Genomic DNA, 22,362 nt, shown 5'->3' with positions numbered 1-22,362 from the left:
TGGACCAGTAGATACTTCTAGCAAAGGTCTTCCAGTCTTAGGTGCATGCAGTGCATGTGCACCTCAAATACAATACATATAGGCCATCCCAAAGGGGGTGTGGGGCATGGAACAAATCAGCTTCCCGGCTAGTCTCCTCGCCATCCGCCTGCCCACTCGCTGCTCGCCTCCTCGCTAGCCTGCCCGCTGCTCACCTCCCTGCTAGTCTCCTCGTTGGCTGGCACACCTCCTCGCCCGTCTGCCGCTTTCCTCCCCGCTAGTCTCCTCGCCAGCCAGCGCTCCCCCTTCCCTATCCGCCTGCCCGCTGCTCTCCTCTTTGCTGTCCGCCCGCCCCCTCAACCCCAGCCTCCTCACCTGCCTCCCTGCTAGTCTCCTCGCCGTCCGTCCGCCCACCTGCATCCTCACCCTTGGCCCACCTGCCTCCCCGTTCGCCTCCCCACCCACCTCCTCACCTGAATATCGGGACAAATGGTGTCCCAATCGTACATCGGTCGGGACGCGGGACAAAGGGCTAAATATCAGGACAGTCATGATTTTATCGAAGCGTGGGGCCCCCCAAAGGGGAGGGCTTGGGGCGGTTGCCCCAATTCTCCCTACCCAAGAGACAGCTCTGCATATAGGGATCATCACTCAAGGAACTTAAACTTAAGAACAGGATTTATGAAGACTCACAGAAATAAACATCATATTTTGATTGTTTTACCAAGTTGTGATAAATGTTTTACAAATTAGGGAAGACTGAAATGACTAGAGGCTGAAACTGTCTGTCAACAAATCCTGCCAACTGCATTGCTACAAGGACTAAAAGAGGCTTATAGCTGTGTCTGAACGTGGGGCACATCAACCCACAGTTGACAAATGTGGAAGCCCGACCAATAGATGTCAAGAAATTCTGTACCTATTAAAATACTCCATTAGATGGGTTTAAATTATAAATTATTGGGCAAAAGTCAACACGGTTTCTGTAAAGGGAAATCATGTCTTACTAATCTATTAGAGTTCTTTGAAGGGGTCAAACAAACATGTGGACAAGGGGGATCCAGTGGACATAGTGTACTTAGATTTCCAGAAAGCCTTTGACAAGGTCCCTCACCAAAGGCTCTTACATAAATTAAATTGTCATGGGATAAGAGGGAAGGTCCTTTCATGGATTGAGAACTGGTTAAAAGACAGGGAACAAAGGGTAGGAATAAATGGTAAATTTTCAGAATGGAGAGGGGTAACTACTGGTGTTCCCCAAGGGTCAGTCCTAGAATCAATCCTGTTCAATTTATTCATAAATGATCTGGAGAAAGGGGTAAACATTGAGGTGGCAAAGTTTGCAGATGGATACTAAACTGCTCAAGATAGTTAAGACCAAAGCAGACTGTGAAGAACTTCAGAAAGATCTCACAAAACTAAGTGACTGGGCAACAAAATGACAAATGACATTTAATGTGGATAAATGTAAAGTAATGCACACTGGAAAAAATAACCCCAACTATACATACAATATGATGGAGGCTAATTTAGCTACAACTAATCAGGAAAGAGATCTTGGAGTCAGCATGGACAGTACTCTGAAGATGTCCACAAAGTGTGCAGCAGCAGTCAAAAAAGCGAACAGGATGTTACGAATCATTAAAAAAAGGGATAGAGAATAAGACCGAGAATATTTTATTGCCCTGACATAAATTCATGGTACGCCCACATCTTGAATACTGTGTACAGATGTGGTGTCCTCATATCAAAAGAAGATATACTGGCATTAGAAAAAAGTTCAGAGAAGGGCAACTAAAATGGTTTGGAACAGATCCCATTTGAGGAGAGATTAAAGAGGCTAGGACTTTTCAGCTTGGAAAAGAGGAGACTAAGGGGGGATATGATAGAGGTATATAAAATCATGAGTGGTGTGGAGAAAGTGAATAAGGAAAAGTTATTTACTTGTTCCTATAATATAAGAACTAGGGGCCACCAAATTAAATTAATGGGCAGCAGGTTTAAAACAAATAAAAGGAAGCTCTTCTTCACACAGCGCACAGTCAACCTGTGGAACTGCTTGCCTGAGGAGATTGTGAAGGCTAGGACTATAACAGGGTTTAAAAGAGAACTAGATAAATTCATGGAGGTTAAGTCCATTAATGGCTATTAGCCAGGGTGGGTAAGGAATGGTGTCCCTAGCCTCTGTTTGTCAGAGGGTGGAGCTGGATGGCAGGAGAGAGATCACTTGATCATTACCTGTTAGGTTCACTCCCTCTGGGGCACCTGGCAATGGCCACTGTCAGCAGACAGGATACTGGGCTGGATGGACCTTTGGTCTGACCCAATATGGCCATTCTTATGTTCTTATCAAAAAAATCAACAACGGTCTAACAAATTCAGAAAATAGCAAATTGTCTGGAAAAACCAGATATAAATTACAGAAAAATCAAAACTAACATAAAAATAAGATATTTTAATATTCTCTTAATTTCATCCTTTATTTTGGAAAGGATTAAAACACTTCTTTTCCCCAGGCAGACTCCTACCATTTCAATACATCTTGATGACACCTTGCATCACGTTTCCAGAAAAAAAGTCTGTTTTATTGACAATATTAGAAATGATATGTATTTCCTACCTGCCGTCATGCCTGCGATAGTCTTGCTGCTGTTCCACTCTAATCATTGGCTTCACCATTCCTCGTTCAGCTGTGCTGGATGCTGATGAAGTTCTGTCACCATCCAGTCTGTTGGTGCTCTAACTCAAACAGGAAGACAAATCTTTAACATGCATGCATTAGATCAGCCAAGACTTATGTTCATCACTGTGGAAAAAAATGTCAAGGCTGCCAGAAAGGCACTGGGAACAGAGAAGACTACAGAACAGAAGATAGCAATGCAGCATGTTTTCTCACCACAATGAAATTTTCATACTAGCTATTCAAAACATCACAACAGCCAACTAGAAACGTATTTTTGGCAACGTACTGGCAGGAGTGTTAAAACCAACGAAGTTAACATTAACAGAAAGCCAATAACAGTGCTGATAATGATGCAAAGATTCTACAGATTCTTGCTTAAAACAGCTTTAATATAGAATAATTCCAAAACTAGGAATAACGGGCTGCCTTTCTCCAAAATGTTAGTTACGGAGGTTAAATAAAACCTCAGTAATAGAATAAAAAAAAGACGTTTTTAAACACTGATTAAAAATCTTTTCCCCTTTCAACTGCTCAGTGTTTATACTGCTGACGTATGCCGCTATTTCACTAGTTTTCCAATATTCAGTCCCTCCCCGAAGCTAGACAGAACCTGAATTTCTAATGTTTAAAAAAAAAGTGGGGGGGAGGGAGAGGAAGGAACACTCCTATTTTTGAAAAAAAATCTTGCTTTTCTTTATACACCAAAGCAGCATAAAAGGGCACACAAATCCATTTTTTCCTCTTTATAGGTCAGCTATCGTCAGCATTATGGGCTTCAGTTTTACAAGTGGTTTTACAATGCATTCTTCCCCACTTCATTTGCTCACGCACTTTTGAGTGTGTAACCTGTCCTCTATCCAGTAAACCATTTCTTCCAGAACTTATGCTACTACTCCAAATCTGACATGTTTCAAAATATTTTTAAAAATTGCAGTTCTTTTCCTAAAAAAAGTTCTTCTCTCCCTAAACAGAAAGTATGCTAGATGCTATATAGACATAAAAAGACAGTCACTCATCCAAAAAGCTTACCTAGTGCCACTCGAGAACCACACAATATTTCATAATTGGTGAGATTTATGAACTGAGAATATAAAACTATAAATTTAATCATTTTTGCCCAGTCTAGTCACAGTTTAATACCTTGCTCGCTGGTAATGCTGTTCCACTGTGAACATCTCCCTCCAGATCAAATGTTGTTTCCTGAACAATCCTAAGAAGATTAAGACCAAAAAAACCTCTAGTAACTTTCAAGAATTACAAATATGCAGTATAAAAAACAATGACATAGGACAGTTACGCAAATACACTGCAAACCAAACAGCTCTGCCATACTGTCTTATTTATTAATATTTGTATTTAAAATACTGTATTTATAGGAACTATACATAGGCTTGACAGAATTCAATTTCTTTTTTATAATTTTGATGTTTCAATATCAATGTTTACTTTTAAGCATTTGTTCTGTTTTTACTGATTTAAATTTTCTTTTTTTTTCTTCAATTTTTATCTATTTAAATGTTCACAGTGGCAGGAAACTACGGGGTGGTAAGACAAGAAAATGTATTGATAGCAGATGTTGAGATTCAAGAAGTGAAAGCTTTATAACCATTGAAACACAAATTGTATATTTTGGTATGTGATGTTGACAAAAAGTAAATATCCTTAAACAGAACTCTAATAAATTCTTAAGCAGCACTTTTCTTACTTTGCCTATCTGTAAATTACGACTGAAATATTTTTTCCCTTGGTTTGCATGTGTACAGTGAAACTGACATAGTAGTAAGAGAGCTCTGAGCTCCCGGATGGGTCTCCAACCGCCCTTCCATTTGGGTAATAGGAAGTAACAAGAGTAGGACCCCTGGCCTTGTAAATGTTGAGGTACTGGTTCTATGGCTCACACCGCATGAGGCGATCTATCTCCTGCTGGAGTAAACTCATAAGAAGGGTCCCTGAAAAGGGATGATGGGAAAGGGTGTTCTGGAGGGGGCAGGGAGGTGAAGTGGATGGAATATCCGCATCTGATGATCTCTAGGACCCATCTGTCTGAGGTTATATGCTCCCAGGCACTGCGGAACGCTGCCAAACGGTGGCCAAATGGGTGCATGGTCACAGACAGTAGCGGAGAGTGGTCTCGCAGAGCCTTGACTTGCCCGTAAAAAGTGGTGTTTAGGGGCAGGCGGCTGGATCAAGGAGTGGGAGCCTGATGGTTTTCACTTTGAGAACTTTCCCTTTTTCCACTGGGGCTCATAGTTCCGTTGTGAGGGGAATCGGGATGAATAAGGCCTCTGTTGGTATTGAGGGCTAAAATGTCTCTTTTGTCCTTATGTGGAGATTCCTAGTGACCTGAGAGTGGCCATGGAATCCTTCAAAGAGAGAGGCATCGGTCTTCTTGGCAAAGAGCTTCATCCTTAAAGGGGAGGTCCTCCACCGTGGTCCACACCTCCTTTAGGAATCCCAAGAGGTGGAGCCACGACTCCCATCTCATTAACACAGCCGTAGAGATGGTACTGGCAGCCGCATCAACAGCATCAAGGGCCAACTGCAAAGATGTTTTTGCTACCAGTTGCCCCTCCTGGATGATGGCCTTGAAGGAATCCCAGGAGCTCTCTGACAGCTTATCAATAAAGTTGTGTAATTTATCATAATTCATGTAGTCATACTTTGCTGTGAGTGCCTCGCAGTTGGCAATTCAAAACTGTAAGTTGGCTGAGGAATACGCCTTCCAGTCTCTGTCATAGGTGTTGTCTTAAGAGTGGTTCTGTCAGACATGAGAGTTCACAGCATCCACTATGATGGAATTTGGTGGTGGGTGGTGAATAGGAACTTTGATTCCTTTGTGGGGACATCATACTTTTTGTCCACCTGCTTGCATGTTGGAGTCACTCAGGCCGGGGTTTGCCACACCGTCTTAGCTGGGTGTAGGATGGCCTTGTTGATTGGCAATGTGATTTTGGAAGTAGATGAAGAATGAAGGATGTCAATAAGCTGATGAGGCGTATCTTTAACCAACTCCAATGGCATGTTAAGTGCGTCCGCCACTCTCTTTGCCAGCTCTTGGAACAAGCAGAAGTCATCCGCCATGGAAAGTGGCGACGGCATGATCGCTTTGCCCAGCGAAGAAGAGGATATGGCTTTGGGTGTGATCTCCTCCTCTGTGTCCACCTCCTGCTCCTCCACTTCTTGGGATTCTGAGGCATACGATGGTGTAGCTGAGGGGGAGTGCCTGGGAGGCTTTCGGATGATGCTTGGTGACCTTGAGGCAAGCTGTTGGTGAGTCACCAGAGGTCCTCGTATGGCCACTGCAGTAGCATAGGGCCTGGTGGAGTTGCTCAAGGGTGACTATACCAAGATGAGGGTGGTGCCATCGGGTAATACATTCCTGGACCCTGTTGATATTGTGTCCCATATAGAGCTTTGGAGGAGTATAAAGAAACCCCATCTGGCTCACTGCCCAATCCCTCACTTGACATCAGAGGGCCATGGCATAACTGTGGGGGAAATAACCTTTGATTGGCCATGGCTCAGTTCCAGTACCAAGGGACTGAGAGTCAGGAACTTCCAACATAGCCAGGTCACCAACCTGATGGAATTCTGCCAGTACGGAGTGTCCTGGCACTGGTGGTGGTGCCAGGGACACGGGGACCTCATCTGTACCACTCTCTCCAATGCCGAATGGGTCAATGCTGCTGGTGGTACGGACGACAGCTCGCATACCAGAAGCATCTTAGGGAGTCTGCCCTGGTGTCTTTGTACCACAGAATCGGTGCCCAAGCCCAAAGGGTCTGCGAGCCTATCAACAGTACTGGACACCAACTGTGCCATGAGGCGTGGGCGCCGGATGATTTTGGTGCTGGTGGTGCTGAGGATACCAACCAAGTGAGATGGTAATCGCTTTCGGTTATTTCTGGGCTCGCTGAGGGGACTTCCCACTCTCTTTTTCAACTTGTGAGTGGAGTACCCAGACAATTTCTTCAACTCACTATCTTTCCAAGGCAAAGATTGAGAGGAAGAGTCATGCTCGCTGGAGGGCTGAGGTCAGAGAGCTGCTTCCATAAAGATGATTTTTTGGTGGAGCTCTGTGTCCTTGCAGGATCTCGGTCAGAGCTGCTGACAGAGGGTACACTTTAGTTGGCTGTGGCCCTCACCGAGGCAGTGAATGCACTGGGAGTGCTTGTCTGCGACTGGGATTGCCTCGCTGCAAGCACAACACTCCTTGAAGCCTGGAGAGTCTGGTGTACCCTTGACTGCTTTACAATTTGCTATGTTTTAGGAGAGCAGCAGCAGTGAGCTTCTTTAGTCTTCTGCACGTAGACTAATTTGGACAAATGAACTGGAACACACACATCAATTTTTAGTGAAGTGCAATCCTTTTTGCCTACTGATTGATAAAACAGGCTTAAACTGGAAGCCTTTACATGATACAAATTTCATTACACTGACCACAGGATAGGAAACAAATACATTTTCCTGGGTTTTGAGAACACAATTATAAGACATTAATTCTTCAATGAAAATATTATCCATGAACTATCAAAGATCTGATTACTACCTAGAGATGGGACCCTACATCTCTAGGTAGTATCACCTTATACTCCCTGGCAATAAACTTCTCTACCACGAAAAACTCAAACGCATAATTAGACACCCCTACAACCAATGGGAGTCCGCAGGGTGACAAAATTAGGGAGTTTGAAGCCAAATCCCAGCACAGGGAAGAAGCCAATGAAAATATAACGTTGTGTGTGTTTTGGGTACCCCCACTGCACATAAAGGTTTCTGTTGCAGCAGTACTCTAACACCCACTCTGTGAGGATAGACACTGGAGATTAATTATAACAATGGATATTTCTGGACCTGAGCACAGCCACCCAAGTCACAAAAAGAGGTGTTACTTTCTAATTACTGCAGTAGTCCTGTAGAGAAAAAAGCTGCATATCAACTATAAAATTATCAACTTTACAGACTTTTGGTCTGTTCTGAATTGAGAAAATATGCATGGCAACAGATCTCAGAGAGGACTCAATAAGTGAGTACAGCCTTTTTGCAAAAGAATCTATGAGTTTCAAATACTACAGTAGACTAATGTCGTCACTCCTCAGATCATAATTTAAAATGGTTGTTAAACAGTAGTTTTTGCCAGTGGTTTATTTAGGTGAAGAACATAAAATAGTTTTACCTGCATAAGTTAAACAAAGTGTACAGGTTTTACAACGGACACACTTTTTTCTTTGCTCTCAGTTAGGATTACATTTCTGAATGCTTGCCAAGGAGAGGAACACCCTCTCCACATTCAGTGAGCTGCTCCATCTTTGGACCGTGAATATTTTTTAAACCAATTCAAAAGTATGGTACTGTTCAAGAGTTGATAGATGGGTGTATTGTATTTTGTGACCTTGAAAGGAATGTAACATCTATAACCTACACTTCAAATGTTGACTGGACTTCCTCTGATACTGGGAGGGCGGGGGGAGGATCACAAAAAAGGACAGAAACCTGTTGACTGACTGATTCTGGACCAATGTCTTTGAAGGAATAACTCTTCACCCATAATGAAGATCACAGAAAAGCAGCTTTCACAAAATTCTTTTTAACTTCTTACACTGAATGCCCACATGTACTTCCAGTTTTAAACATAAATCCAGAATAGGAAGAGGAGTGTGGTAAAAAGTACAGATTTTTAAAATTAACTGGCAACACTGAACGACAGCATAATATGCCTCTTCTCACCCAGTTTTTCAAAATGGATAATTTCTTACATAATCAGCTTTTGTGCCTCAATGTCTTCCACCCAGACATCCTACTCTAGTAGTTTCCTTTGGACCAGTCAGAGACGTGAGCAGATCATCAATATTTTACATCTTCCAAGTAGTTCCGTATGATTTTAACTCTTGGGGCTCTCTGCATATTTACATCCCCAATGAACATGAAGCCCTAAGGCCAGGCAATATTTGTCCTCATATCTAATCTATGTTTTTATACTGCACCCATCAAAATAATATGAACACAAATGATAGGGGAAACTTTGGATGGATGGACTCTAGGCACAGAAAAAAAAGAGGAGCAACTGTTACACAGCTGGAAGACAAGGCCACAAGGTAAAATATTGGGCTCCCTATTCTGACATCTCAAATGGAGTTTTGCAATCATCCATTTCTGAGGGGGAATCCAGATATTTTTTGAAACTCTTGTTACATTGTATCTGGATTGTAGGTGGCAAACAGAAGAGATGCACCCAGAGTACATCTTTTCCTGTTTTGTTTATTCACATCTGCTCTAATGAAACTTCCGAAGTTACTGTCTAAGGAAAAAGAAAAGCACCAGACTCACTATGTAAAGTTAGTAAAAACCTTATGTTCCTAGTGTTTGACTGAGCTGCCGTGAAATGTGTTAGGATTCTAATAATTTTACTTTTTTTTTTTTCCATTTTGGTGAATCCGTGTCATGAGAAAAATACACTTCTATATTTAATAACGAAACATATGCAAGTCCTAAAAACTTCACAAGGTGGAGCTAAAGTATTATAATAGTTATTTCTACTATAAATTTAATTTAGAACAATTAAGAGTAGCCACTCACAGCCTGATGGTCTTACACTCAAGACTCTATATTATTTTATGGCTCTATATTATTTTCACTCAAAAAAATATGATTGTGTACTCACCCAGTTTTGTGCCTTGGACCTTTGATCATGAGACCTGCATCTAGAGTTCTTTTAGGAATAATGTGGTCCTGACTGGGATCCACAAATTTAAATACATGAGATGATCCAAACTGAACCTTCATGCCACTCTGCAGCATGGTGGTCTCTGAAATACGCTGACCTTCCACATAAGTTTCAGCATCAATATTTCTTGGTGTAACAGTAACAACTCCATCCATATTGGTGAGGTCACAGTGATGAGACTGAATTCCTGGACCAAACAACTGGAAATACAAATATTAAATAGTTCTAAAATGACCTAACTCAGAATCACTGCAGAAAAAAAGCATAACTGTGTATCGCAATTCGCCCTAATTGCAATATACTGATATAGTTTTACTCCTGCCTTTGAACTTTCATTAGAAATTTATCAATTAAAGCATCAGTAATTTAATCTTAGTTTAAGCTTTGCTCCAGATGAAGACAACCATAACATGTTTTTGCAGCATATTTTAAGCTAAATATTTCTGCTCAAAATATACTTTGCACATTATTAATATACCGTTTTGTTATAAATATGTTGCCCGTAATTGTATTACAAGATTCAAAGGGATTTAGGAACCTAAGTCTGAGTTTTAGGTACCACTGTGATCCACACAAAACTGCTTAACCCCATAGGTTCCTTTGGTGCCTAGTGATTTTTGCTGTAGAAGCTCCTTAAGTGCCTAAGATTCTGCCTCTGAGCATGCACACAGCTGCCTGACACTTCAATCCCAGCACAATTCTCAAACTAGAGTGTAGCGTCCCGAAGGGATTAAAGCAGCCCTGGAGAGGGCTGCAGCTGGGGAAAAAAAAGAGTTAAAACAGCCAAGCTAGGCTGATTGGAGTAGCAGCCACAGCTGTGGCCAGCTTAATTAGGAGCTAAAGTCATCCCACTCTAGCCCTGGAGTGGGAAGGGCTAGCTGCCTGGGAACAGGGTGCCTGAGCACAGCAGCGCTGGGGAAGGGCAAAGGGAGCTGGGGACCTCCAGCCTGATAAACCCCCAGGTTGCAGGCCTTGGTGAAGGCCTACAGAGGCACTGGGGCTGCAGAGGGGCAGCCTGAGGATAAGCAAAGGCAGCAGATCCTACCTCCTTGCCTGTGATGAGTGGCCATTACACTGCAGTCTGCCCCAATGAAAGGGGGCTAGCTGATGAGTGGCAACAGCCACTGAGGCAAGGTGGGTCTAGAGGGTTGGGGGTTCCCTGGGAGGGGAGACCCAGAGTGGGGGTCCTGCTGGGGCAGAACCAAGGGAAAAAGGCACCAGGGTCTGGGAGGGACACGTGGCCAGTGGCAGGTGAGAAACCAGCCTGCAGAGGGCGCTCCAGTGCTGGTGAAGAGCTAATTCCCTGGAGAGCCAGCAGGAGACGCCGCACTGGTGAGTCTCACCCCGCTACATAGGGGAAGATAGGCACTGACCCACCTACCTTGCCTGTGCGGTCTGATCTGATAGACAAGCTTTGAGCACATCTAACTCCACACTGAAGGGGGGGGAAGGCATCTCTTATAACCCTTAGCCCAGTGGTTAGGGAAATCACCTGGGATGGGAAAACTCCAGTTCAATTCCATCTTCTTTCTGATAAGAGGAGATTTGAACAGGAGTCTACCAACTCTCTGGTGAATGACCTAGTCACTGGACTAGAGTGATTCTCATAGTTTCCGGCCCAAATAATATTTTATTAAAGTGAAATGGCTTCAACAAGAGACACAGATGGCCCATGTCAGATTATCCCATAGACCAGTGATTAGGGCACTCACCTGAGATATGGGAGATCCTTGTTAAAATGCCTTCTCATCGGGCAGCAGGGAGAATTGAGAGAGGCCTCCCACATCCTAGTGAGTGCCCTAACCACTGGGATAAGGAGGTCTCTCCACCACAGGCATCTGTGTGGCGTTAGGCAGGCACCTAAGCCTTTCTTGCAAGAAACTGCTTGGATGTCTAACCCACCTGACTCCTGGTGAGGGGTTCCCAGCTGCAGATCACTAACAGAGACAGGCATTTCCCCGCACCCTGGATCCAAGAAAGGGGCGGGGCTTAAGTAGCTGCCCAACTAGCAGGTTGATTTTTTTGGATCCCATCCTCCCATCTTCCCATTCATTTTATGGGGATCTTAGGCACCTAAAACTCAGGGAATGTGAATTCCAGTAATTTTCAAGAGGTCTAAAAGATAGATATTGCAACACGTGAGTCCTTTTGTGGATAAAAAGACTTGAACCTGCAAATACATACTAGTAAAGTGGATGATGATGGATGGTTCAGTGGTTGGGGTGGTAGCCTGGGACATGAGAGACTCCTCTGCCACAATCATCATGTGCGACTTAAGGCATGTTACAGTCTCTCTGTGCCTCAGTTCCCCGTACTTCCCTAGATTACAAAGTTGTTGTGAGGATAAAATACATTATAGACTGTGAGGCATTCTGATGCCAAAGCAGTTGCAGCCAAATAGGTACCTGTGGTAAGATTAGGAATTTTTCCTCAGTGGACTACAGGCAGTCCTCAACTTTACAACATTTGACTTGCCACGCTTCTCAATTGACACCAATTTGACTTACAACTGGTTTCAACTTTATGATGCTTGGTCACGCAATGGAGTGGATTGCGGTTCCAAATTATGACATATTGTGTCGTAAGTCCAAGGACTGCTTGTATTCATTTTTGTGTTTAAAGGATCAAGCCTTCAGTTTCTTCTTTAAGCAAAAGAGAAAAAAAAAATCAAAGCATTCTGATCAACAGAAAATCATTTGTGTTTGCATTTAGATTTATCTGCCCTTCTGACTTGTAAGGGTAAGTCAGTTCAGCCAGATATGGTGAGGATGAAGTAAACTGGTAGGTACACAGTGGCTTTTTTTAAATGCATTTTGCATTAATGCTTACTAACAGGAAAGCCTGAGGCCCATGCTGAGGGGGTTAAATAATTAAATAGTTATGGTCCTCAGTGAACTGAGCTCGCTCCCAGGATTACACATGTGACTGGTTGAAGTTCAGATCAGCTCTTTCACTTGAGGCTGTTTTTCCTCACCTGGATAGAATTGTCATCAAATTTTTCTGTTCCAACTTCAGTGACACTTAATTGTAGACGATAGAGTTTTGGCTTATCTCTGGAGTCAGAACCATCTGTAGAGTAAGCGTAAAGCACTTGATTTGCAAATATGGCTTGATTATTTCTAATTCATACTGGAAAACTCAAAACATCTAATTCTGAATGTTAACCAAAAATTAATCTAATTTGTGTCCTTAAACTTCATTAGAAACAGTTGCTAAAGTTTATGTGAAGAAAGATAAAATGGATGGTAAACATTAAACAGGAAAGCCCATGCAACAGAAAATTGCTTTAGGAACTTTAGAAAGGATAATCTTTTTCTTAGAGCTTTCTACTGTACATATTGTTTTATATTTCCATTTGTGCTTAAATGGTAGCTTACAGTATAGAAGAAGCTTGAGGAAAATGAGTTCTGATATATACGAACAGAGAAAGAAAAAATAAGGATTTCAAAAATATTTGTATGAAATGTGTAGATGTCAGCACCACAGATATAGGTCTAAGCCTTGTCTCTATCACAGCACCTCTAATGAAATGCACATTGCCATCAATACCTCAATCACTGTGTCAGGTAGCTTGTGAGACCAACTTTTTTCCCCTTTACCAGATGCTGAAACAAGTCAAAAAGCAAAAAAAAATTGTTCCGTGTAAAAACTGTTACCCTACTAAACATATGCCTATGTGTCAGCTTCTTCCTCATGGATGAGAAATGACAATTAAGATACATTGTAAAAGGACTATGACTGCAGTAATGTTCCTCCTGAGCTTATCTTCAGTCCCAGCAACCTACATTTTGATCTTGCAGAAAATGAAACCAGGGATAAAAGAGCAACCGGAGACCCTAAGAATATTATTCTCTTTAAAATGTATATACTAACCCCTACTTCTCCCTTTCCCACCAAAGAAAACCAAATGTGTGCATGCGCACAAACATATGCACCTTTTAGTGAGACATACCGAAGAGGAGAGAACTTAGCTGCCATCTCCTCTCGCCATCTACCATTGATTTTCATGCATATACACAAACTCGTTTTACAGGTAGGTATTACAGCTTTCAATGTTAATGGAAACTTATGCATCTTACTTTCCCCCCTCAAGAACGAGTGCAGAAGTTCAAAATCTCTATGTCTGATATCTAGAATGGGACACACAGCTGGCCACAAGATGAAAAATACTGTTGCCTACAAATAGCATTCCAATTATTTTTAGTTTCAGTCTGCACACAAAAGCACTAGAGAACGTTATTCAAATTACAGCACATGTATAAATGCTCTTCAATGGGGGAGTGGTAATCTTGTCAGTTAAAATGGAAACCAATACATATGGGATCTTCATGGGGACAAAAGCCACTGGAAATCTCTCAATTATTGTATTGCAAATCAGTTTGGGGAGCAATTGTATGTCTAGAATATATGTCATTTAAACAGCCCCACTACACATCTTTTATAGCAATCAAAGATGTATGCTTGCTTCAGCATCTAAAAACAAGAGCTAAGTATAGTGTCTATCCACATTCTTTCACACCCATGATTAATTTGACATTTTATCAGTCAGAAATTGAAAGTTTATTCAGAGTCCAGAACTAAGTTCTATAGTTCTAAGTTCTCAAGATTCCTGAAAGCCCCTTAAAAATCACTCCTAATTCCTGAGTTTCTGTTAACCTACATTTTCAGGTCTCTGTCTAGGAACACAGGAACTGCCAGACTAGATCAACCTACAATCCATTTAGCCCAGTATTCAGTCTTCAACAGCAACCAGTACTTGATGCTTCAGAGAAAGTTGCAAGAAGCCCCAATGTAGGCAGATTTGGGATGATTACCCTCTCATCCCCAATCTCTAACAGATATTGGTCTAAGCCGTGAATCACGAAATCATATATTCATTCCATTTTTGTTCACATTAATTAACAAAACTTCAGATATTCTTATTATCCATGACTGTCTAATCCCTTTTTGCTCTATTCTTGGTTTCAAAAGACATTTTGTGGCAATAAATTCCATAGTCTAATTATGCTTTGTGTAGAGACAGTATTTCCTTTTATCAGTTTTGAATCTGCTACCTTTAAATTTAATTGACCGTCCCCTTGATCTTGCATCCTGAAATACAGAGAGCAGAAGCACCTGATCTACCTTCTCTTTACCACTCAGTGTATATACTTTTATGACACCCCTCTAGTCACCTCTTTAAGGTAAACGATTTAATTTCTTTTCAAGTTTCTCTTGATATGCAAGTTCTTCCTTACCAGCAGATCACTGAATACATGACTGCTTTAGAAGCCCATATCCTTAAAGGGCACTTCACTTGCACATTCATCTTCTTAGGTTGATCTCCTCATCCAAGGTGCTTTACTTCCACTATGCTGCTGTCTGCACTGCCCGCAAAGTTCACAAACATTCATATCTTTGAAATACTACATGCCAGTGCTTTATTGTACAGGATATTAATGAATTACACTTAACTGCCAGCACATAGAAGACAGCACAGCAGCTGATGAGAGCCACATACAGACCAAAAAAAGGAAGACACAGAAGAAGGGATAAATGATAATGTAGAAGAGGAGAGAAAAAATAATGTTAAGGTGGATGAAAGAATCAGCAGAAGAAACAAGACAATGTGCTAAAAATGAGAGAACATTCATTTACCTCTTATATTCCTTCAAATGTGGCCTGCACAACTGGCAAAAAGCTAACCATATGTTTGATATTAGGAATTCACAATTCAAGTCACTGCATCCTACTGAAATTTACTATGTTAACTTTGGTAAATACAGTAGTTCTGAAGGGTGCACATTTTGTTTATTTAAATGAGTAAAAGCTACACAATAGCAAATCTACAGAAATCTAAAATGTCATCATATGATGTTTCAAGGAAAACTCCAGGCATTTATAGTATCTGAGAGAGCTATCAAACAATCCTTTACACACACACACACACACAAAAATGTGGAAGCAACATCCATGTGATAAATGGCACACATGATGATTTATCATATACACCTTTGATCATCTCACCTGCACGCTGCCCATTAATACTTCTCCCGAGGATTTATTTATACATTACAAAATTCAAAATAGCAAAGTTTTGTTTTTAAACCTACAAGTGTTTCCACCTCCTCCTCCGAAATACAGAATTCCCAACACCACAGATCCAAATGACACCTGACTGAGGCCCTGAAGATGCAAGTTTCAGGCCTGTACTAGTGGCAACTATTCTACACCTAAAAATACCACAGTTTTAAAGACCAATAACTCAATATTCTGCAGTGCTAGTTTACTTAAAGGTTTTTACAGCTTCCTCTGAGCCTTCTACTGTTGGACTCAGGATGAAATCCTGGCCCCAATGAAGTCAATGAAAGTTTGCTATTGATGTCATCTGCAGCCAGAATTTCAGTCATGCTAACAAAGACACCTATGTTTTCATGCAGAGAGATATGAAAAAGGATCCCAAATAATAAACCTCTAAAATATTTCTTCTGTTATGTATGCCACAGAGAAAATACCTCTAGGCATAAACATAGGCACTTGCTTGGGATGATCTACATCTCTCATTCATGACTTTATCCCTTGTGAATAGTGAATCCATATCACACACTCTTACTAGTAAAACCTTATATCACACCGTCAGGTATTTCTTACATAGACATACACACCATAAAATATAATTAAACGCACAAGACAAGGTATGGAGTCACAAAGTTTTTGTTTATCTAAATTACAGAAATCTTCATTACTCATTGAGTGTCCAAGCCAATAAAACTTTTTATATCACTATGCATATGTCACATATGTTACAGTTTCTTAAAAAAATGATACATTTTTTTTTTAATCCATCCACTAATAAAGTCAGGTGTCTTAGTTATCATGAGAACAACTTTACAGACTGCAAGGGAGAGAAAACGAGAATTAATAAAACTTTAAAAACCTCTGAAAAGTACTTTTCCATTCATCATAATTCCACAAAGTTAAGGTCTAACTCAGGATTTTTAACAGACAGAAGCAAACACAGCATTTCTCATTGGAAAGCTTGTAGCAGTCCCATTCCAATGGTGCTAATTATTACACTGGGGCAGGTCTTGTTTACATATATAAAATACAATCCCTGTCCCCGAACACTTACATTTTAAGAAAGTTGTTCCTTTCCCTAATAGATCAAAGGTATCAAACTTTAAACCTGTCACTTGTCCAGAATGGAAATATGGTTCATCCTAGAACTCAGACCATGCAGTTTTTTGGGGGGGAAGGTGCGGGGCATGAGTGGGAGGGATGTATGTGTGTCAAAGGGGAATTATACATTTGAGACTGAAAGGAAATATTTATTTGGCAGGATACTCATTTTAAAACTATCTTTTTATTTTTTAAGCTCTGAACTTGGAAATGTTGTAAAATTCCTAGGGAGATGTGCATTATTGGGCACATTGCATGTAAAGTAGTAGAAGGTGCACAATAAAGTAAGTGTATAACACTGATCTGTGTTTTATTTTATACACATACAGATACGTGATGGTATAGTCTAAAATTTTTACTGGTGTAGACATAAGGTAGTAAAGATGCCTGCACCCTATCTGCACTACATCTGCCACAATTGGTAGCAATAGCAGAGATGCACATGTGCAGAAAAATTCTTACAGATTCTCACTGTAGACGCAGTTGGTTAAAGCTAACTTGGCATATACAGACATCATAAACCAACATGGAAGTATAAACTTTAAGAAGGGAGATCAAATTAGCTTTTGTGTATTTTAAACTTGGTTATTTATGCAGCTCAGACCTTTCTAGACTACTGTGTAGGGATTGAACTGTATCTTTTCTAATTTGGCATTTTACACGTTTCAAATGTCTTGATAAGATATTTTCTCTACAACTTCCTTAATAGTATTAATTTCTTCAAAGATTCGTATTTGCATGCACACATTTTTACAAAGTGCCCACAAGCATCTGGAAAGCAAATATTATTTGAAGTAATAAAAATCTGCAAAGGTGATCTTGCCATCTAATACTATTCAGGGAATAGTCATTTATGAACATTTGTGATTTACCAACATACCGCCTAACAAGATAAAGCTATAATTAGAGCTGGTTGGAAATTTTCTGATGAACTAGTTTTGCTGGAAATACTGATTTGTTGAACCTGAAAGTTTCACAAAACATTTCAGATTGAACTAATTTTGTCCAGGATCCGGGGAGCATATTTAGTTTCAGAAACACCACGTTTCAGTGGTTTCTAATTTTTTTTTTTTTTTTTTTTTAAGTCCCTGGTTCATGGGAAATCTTGAAAAAATTGGGTTTCTTCTGACATGATCAACTTCCCCCCAAATTCCCAATTTTGACCAGCTCCAGTTGTAAAAACCATGTACTGCACAGTTTAAAAAACCCACAACAATGCCCAGCACAGATACTTTGTTATTAAAATACAGCAACAAGTAAGTTTATAACATATAAAGCACTATTAACTTTCCTACTGCTTTGTCATTGATCTTTTAGTTTAAAAATACAAAAGGAAAGATGGAACTTCATACAATATTTGTTTTGCAAAACTAGTTTAGATCTAATTTTTCATATATTTGTTTAATCACTCTACAAAAAAAATCAGTGCAATGTACCACTGATATATAGCCACTTTCATAACTGTACCAATTCAAAGATATTACACAATGAATTTATAAATTTGAGAAAGGCGGACTCTTGAAACAAAGTACACTATCATTCAGTATTACATACTCTCAATATATACATCATTATTTAGCTAACTAGAGTGGCACCAGTTTAACTAAAGGTATCATTTTAAACTGATTTAGTTAAACCAGTGCAGAAGGCAATGTTGGAGAGAGACATCTGTTTAAACCAGGCTGGTTAACTTTATTGATTCATATATTCCAAGACCAAAAGTGGCCATTGTGATCATCTAGTCAGACCTCCCGTATAAACCACAAGCCAGACAACTTCCCCAAAATAATTTCTAGAGCAGATCTTTTAGAAAAACATCCAAACATGATTTAAAAAGCTTCAGTGACAGAGAATCCACGATGACCCTTGCTAAGTTGTTCCACTGGTTAATTACTCTCACTGTTAAAAATTTACACCTTATTTCCAGTCTGAATTTGCCTAGCTTCAACTTCCAGCCATTGGATTGTGTTATACCTTTTTCTGTAAGACAGAAGAGCCAACTATCAATATTTTCTCCCCACGTAGATGCTTGTAGACTGCAGTCAAGTCACCCTTAACCTTCATTTTGTTAAACTAACTAGATTGAGCTTCTTGAGTCTATCACTACAAGGTAGGTTTTCTAATTCTTTAATCATTCTCATGGATCTAATCTGAGCTCCCCTCTACTCATCAACATCCTTCTTGAATTGTGGACACCAAAACTGGACATAGTATTCCAATACCAGTTGCACCAGTGCCAAATATAGAGGTAAAATAACCTCTTTACACCTACTCAAGATTCCTGTTTATGTATTCCAGGACTGCATTCGTCCTTTGGGTCACAGCGTCACATCAGGAGCTCATGTTCAGCTGATTATCACTACAACTCCCAAATCTTTTTCAGAGTCACTGCTTTTCCTATTCTGGAAGTATGGTCTACATTTTTTTGTTCCTATATATACATATTTACATTTTGCCATATTAAAACACATATTGTTTACTTGCACCCAGTTTACCAAACACTCCAGATCATTCTGTATCAGTGACCTGCCCTCTTCATTATTTACCCCACTCCAATTTGTGTCTCATCTGCAAATCTTACCAGTGATGATTTTACGTTTTCTTCCAGATTATTACTCAAACTGTTAAATAGTATAGGGCCAAGAGCCAATCCCTGTGGGACCCCACCCTTGATATTCCTGTTTGATGTTCCAATACTGCATTGAAAATCAACATTAATGGCCCAACCAGCTCTTTTAAAATACTCTTTGATGCAAGTTATATAACCTGTTCATTTAAAAAAAAAGGTCTAACTTTAGAAACTTCTGTTTAACATCCTCTTGAGATACTAGTGGACTGGAAAGAGTTTTATATGTGACTACATCATCTGTTTTTTCCCCAAATATATAACAAATATTTATTGAACGTGTTTGCCTTTGCTGCATTATTATTGATAATTCTACTATTTCCATCCAGTAAGGGACCAATACAATTGTTAGGATTCTTTTTGTTTCTAATATATTGGTGTTGCCTGGATGCTGCAGTTGGCAGTGCAGTCCATTCCTCTGTAATGTTCCTCTGTAATGTTTTTGTTTCTCATATACTGGTGTTGCCTGCATGACCTGTGCCCATCAATCCAACAGAATGTGAGGAACGCATCTGGCAGCAAAATGCCCATCTATCAGGCAGTAGTTGCAATTGTGGCATGAATCTAGTCAGTATAGAGTCTGCCAGGCCCTTGTAGATGGCTAAGATTGTGACAATAGTACACACCTAGTGAGGAGGTAACTTCTACTGTAAAACAGAAGACTTTGAAAATTGTAAAACAGCTTAATGAAGATGGGCCTAGCAGACTCTACTATACGAAGAGATCCAACAAAGGAAAGGAGTCTTCCGCAATCTTAAATATAGGAATTGGTTAAAATTACATTAAGAAATATATTTTAAAGAACTGCTTGAGTGGAAAAACTGCAATTGTAATACAAGTTATTCCTCCATGATGAAATCTACTCTCTGTAATCAAACAAGATTTCATGAGTCTTTTCAACTCTATGGGACAATGCTCTTTGTGAAACTGGAGTAAGTTCCATAAAACAATGGAGCCAGATGCCAAATGTCTGCAGAGGGGATTATTATTTCCCCAAGCAAAGATACTACACTTATATACTGCAATAGCACTGCTGATAAAAAAAACACTACTGTCTTTAAAGTACTCTATGGAACAAAGACAAAAGAAGAGAACTGCTAAATAAACTGGGAAATGGTGTATTGGTACAGGTTATACCATAGTAGCTTCTCAAGTAGTAAGCCAGCTGTTTTGTACTCTTCTCCTGTTTGACAAAATAGGCTGTAACTGCATATTATGTTACATAATCAGGAGAATCAAAGAACACTGCAATGATTTATATAGCAGGTTATGAGCAGAACTTTAAAATTGGGAGACTTGTAACTGAGTGCAGCCTGCTGTGGTTCCTCATCTCATTCCCTATGGAATTTTACACTGAGTAATTATTAAATTAGAATTTTTTTTCAAAAATCTTTTGGCAGCAACCAAAAAGGCTGTATGTTTAGATATGTTTCCCTTAGCTCAGAATGGGGGAACTCTGTCCTGGCAAGCAGTGATTCTGAAAAAGATTTGGTGGTAATCAGCTGAACATGAACTCCCAGTGTGACACTGTGGCCAAAAGGGCTAATGTGCTCATTGGGTGCATACACAAAGGAATCTCGAGTAGGAGTAGAGAGGTTATTTTAGCCATATATTTGGCACTGGTGCGACCACTTCTGGAATATTGTGTCCAGTTCTGGTGTCCACAATTCAAGAAGGATGTTGATAAGTTGGAAAGGGTCCAGAGAATAGCCATGAGAAAGATTAAAGGATTAGACAACATGCCTTATAGTGATAGGCTCAAGGAGCTCACTCTATTTAGATTAACAAGAACGTTACGGGGGTGGGACGGACTGATTACAGTTTAAAAGTACCTACATGGGCAACAAATATTTGATAATGTGCTCTTCAATCTAGCAGAGGAAAGTGTAACAAGATCCAGTAGCTAGAAATTGAAGCTACACAATTGCAGACTGGAAATAAGGCCTAAATTTTTAACAGTCTGAGGGTAATTAACCATTGGAACATTTTTACCACTATTACGGTGGATTTTCCATTTTAAAATCAATTCAAGCTTTTTTTAATCCAGACTGGATGCTTTTCTAAAAAGATAAGCTCTAGGAATTATTTTGGGGAAGTTTTATGGCTTGTTTACTAATAAGAAATCAGATCAGGTCCTTTCTGGCCTTGGAATCTATGTGCTGGAGTCCCGCTGATCAATGCTCTGCCTAATAGATGTATCACGCAGAGCAGGGAGTAGCGTATCCAGCTTATATGAGAAATACCAAAGATTGCCGCTGGGACTCTATAGGGAAGACAGAAGAGAGAGTTCTTCCAGTGGTCCGAGCATCTGCCTAAGAAGCAAAGATTACTGAATACTTCATCCCCGACTCAGAGAGCCAAGAGAGAGCATTGAGAAGAAAAAATCCTTTCCCTGTACAGTGAGGGAGAAGGAGGTTAAAAAAAAAAAATCACTCCCCTTGTGTTCTGCAACAAGGTGGATAAAGGAGCATTTTCCTTCACAGTAGAGCGCTGCCCTTTAACCACAGGGAAAGGCCTTATGAAATTCAGTTGTGAGTCTTAGCTGGAAGATTTAGCTCTTGGGTTAATAGTATCTGATTAATTCAAGACCTATTTGACACCTCTTCACCAGTAATTAGACTATTTAAAATTAATCTGATATATCCAGGAAAATAAGTGTTTCATGTAATAAACTGTCCATTTCAAAAACAAGAATGGTCTTTCATTCGTTGGGAAAAAATGTTGGGGTTGGTTTTTTGTGCCAGCACTGTTTTTAGTGACTAAGAAGAAAGAACAGTATTAAATACAGCATTACCTTCATAAGTGTGATAGTTGTAGTAGGCAAAGTGATTCCTTCTCCCTGGGGTTAGAAACACATGCACAGGACCCAGGTGAAGGCAGCACCAGCAGGATAGAAACCATGCAGAACATGCGGAAGGAGGCAGGAAAAGAAAAGACAGGAAAGGGTGAAACTGTAGCCAGACAATGCTTATTCAATTTAAAAGGATGCAGTGCATTTAACTTTCAACTTAAAAACCTACAAGGACTTTAATCCTGCAGAGTAAGTGGATGGATTAATTTCTATTATTGTTTAAGAAGCCAACAACTAGCTGTTAGAAGAAAGCACCAACAATAGATCAGTGTCCAAGCAATGTGCAAAGGCTGTAGTTAGTTAACTGTATACAGAGTTGCCACCTGTCTCATTTTAAGATT

The 22,362-nt window shown here is 40.2% G+C and overlaps 1 protein-coding gene across 16 annotated transcripts in view; it reads right to left on the bottom strand.

Moving 5' to 3' along the window:
• AFDN (afadin, adherens junction formation factor) overlaps nucleotides 1-22,362 on the bottom strand; it is a 216,592-nt gene that overhangs the window by 94,300 nt on the left and 99,930 nt on the right. For 12 of the 16 annotated variants that reach the window (XM_074948769.1, XM_074948783.1, XM_074948775.1 and 9 more), the window contains exons 9-13: nucleotides 21,965-22,009; nucleotides 12,361-12,455; nucleotides 9,324-9,586; nucleotides 3,803-3,872; nucleotides 2,600-2,718 (exon numbers count right to left, since the gene is read on the bottom strand). In XM_074948769.1, the coding sequence (XP_074804870.1) occupies nucleotides 2,600-2,718; nucleotides 3,803-3,872; nucleotides 9,324-9,586; nucleotides 12,361-12,455; nucleotides 21,965-22,009 (592 nt within the window). The remainder of the gene's footprint in view (nucleotides 1-2,599; nucleotides 2,719-3,802; nucleotides 3,873-9,323; nucleotides 9,587-12,360; nucleotides 12,456-21,964; nucleotides 22,010-22,362) is intronic. The other 4 variants (XM_074948778.1, XM_074948776.1, XM_074948779.1 and 1 more) reach the window with 1 other exon arrangement.

This window comes from Natator depressus, chromosome 3 (assembly GCF_965152275.1).
Source record: "Natator depressus isolate rNatDep1 chromosome 3, rNatDep2.hap1, whole genome shotgun sequence".
Classification (NCBI taxonomy): domain Eukaryota; kingdom Metazoa; phylum Chordata; order Testudines; family Cheloniidae; genus Natator; species Natator depressus.
The sequence above is the reverse complement of the archived record's forward strand: the minus strand, read 5'-3'. Positions and strand labels throughout refer to the sequence as shown.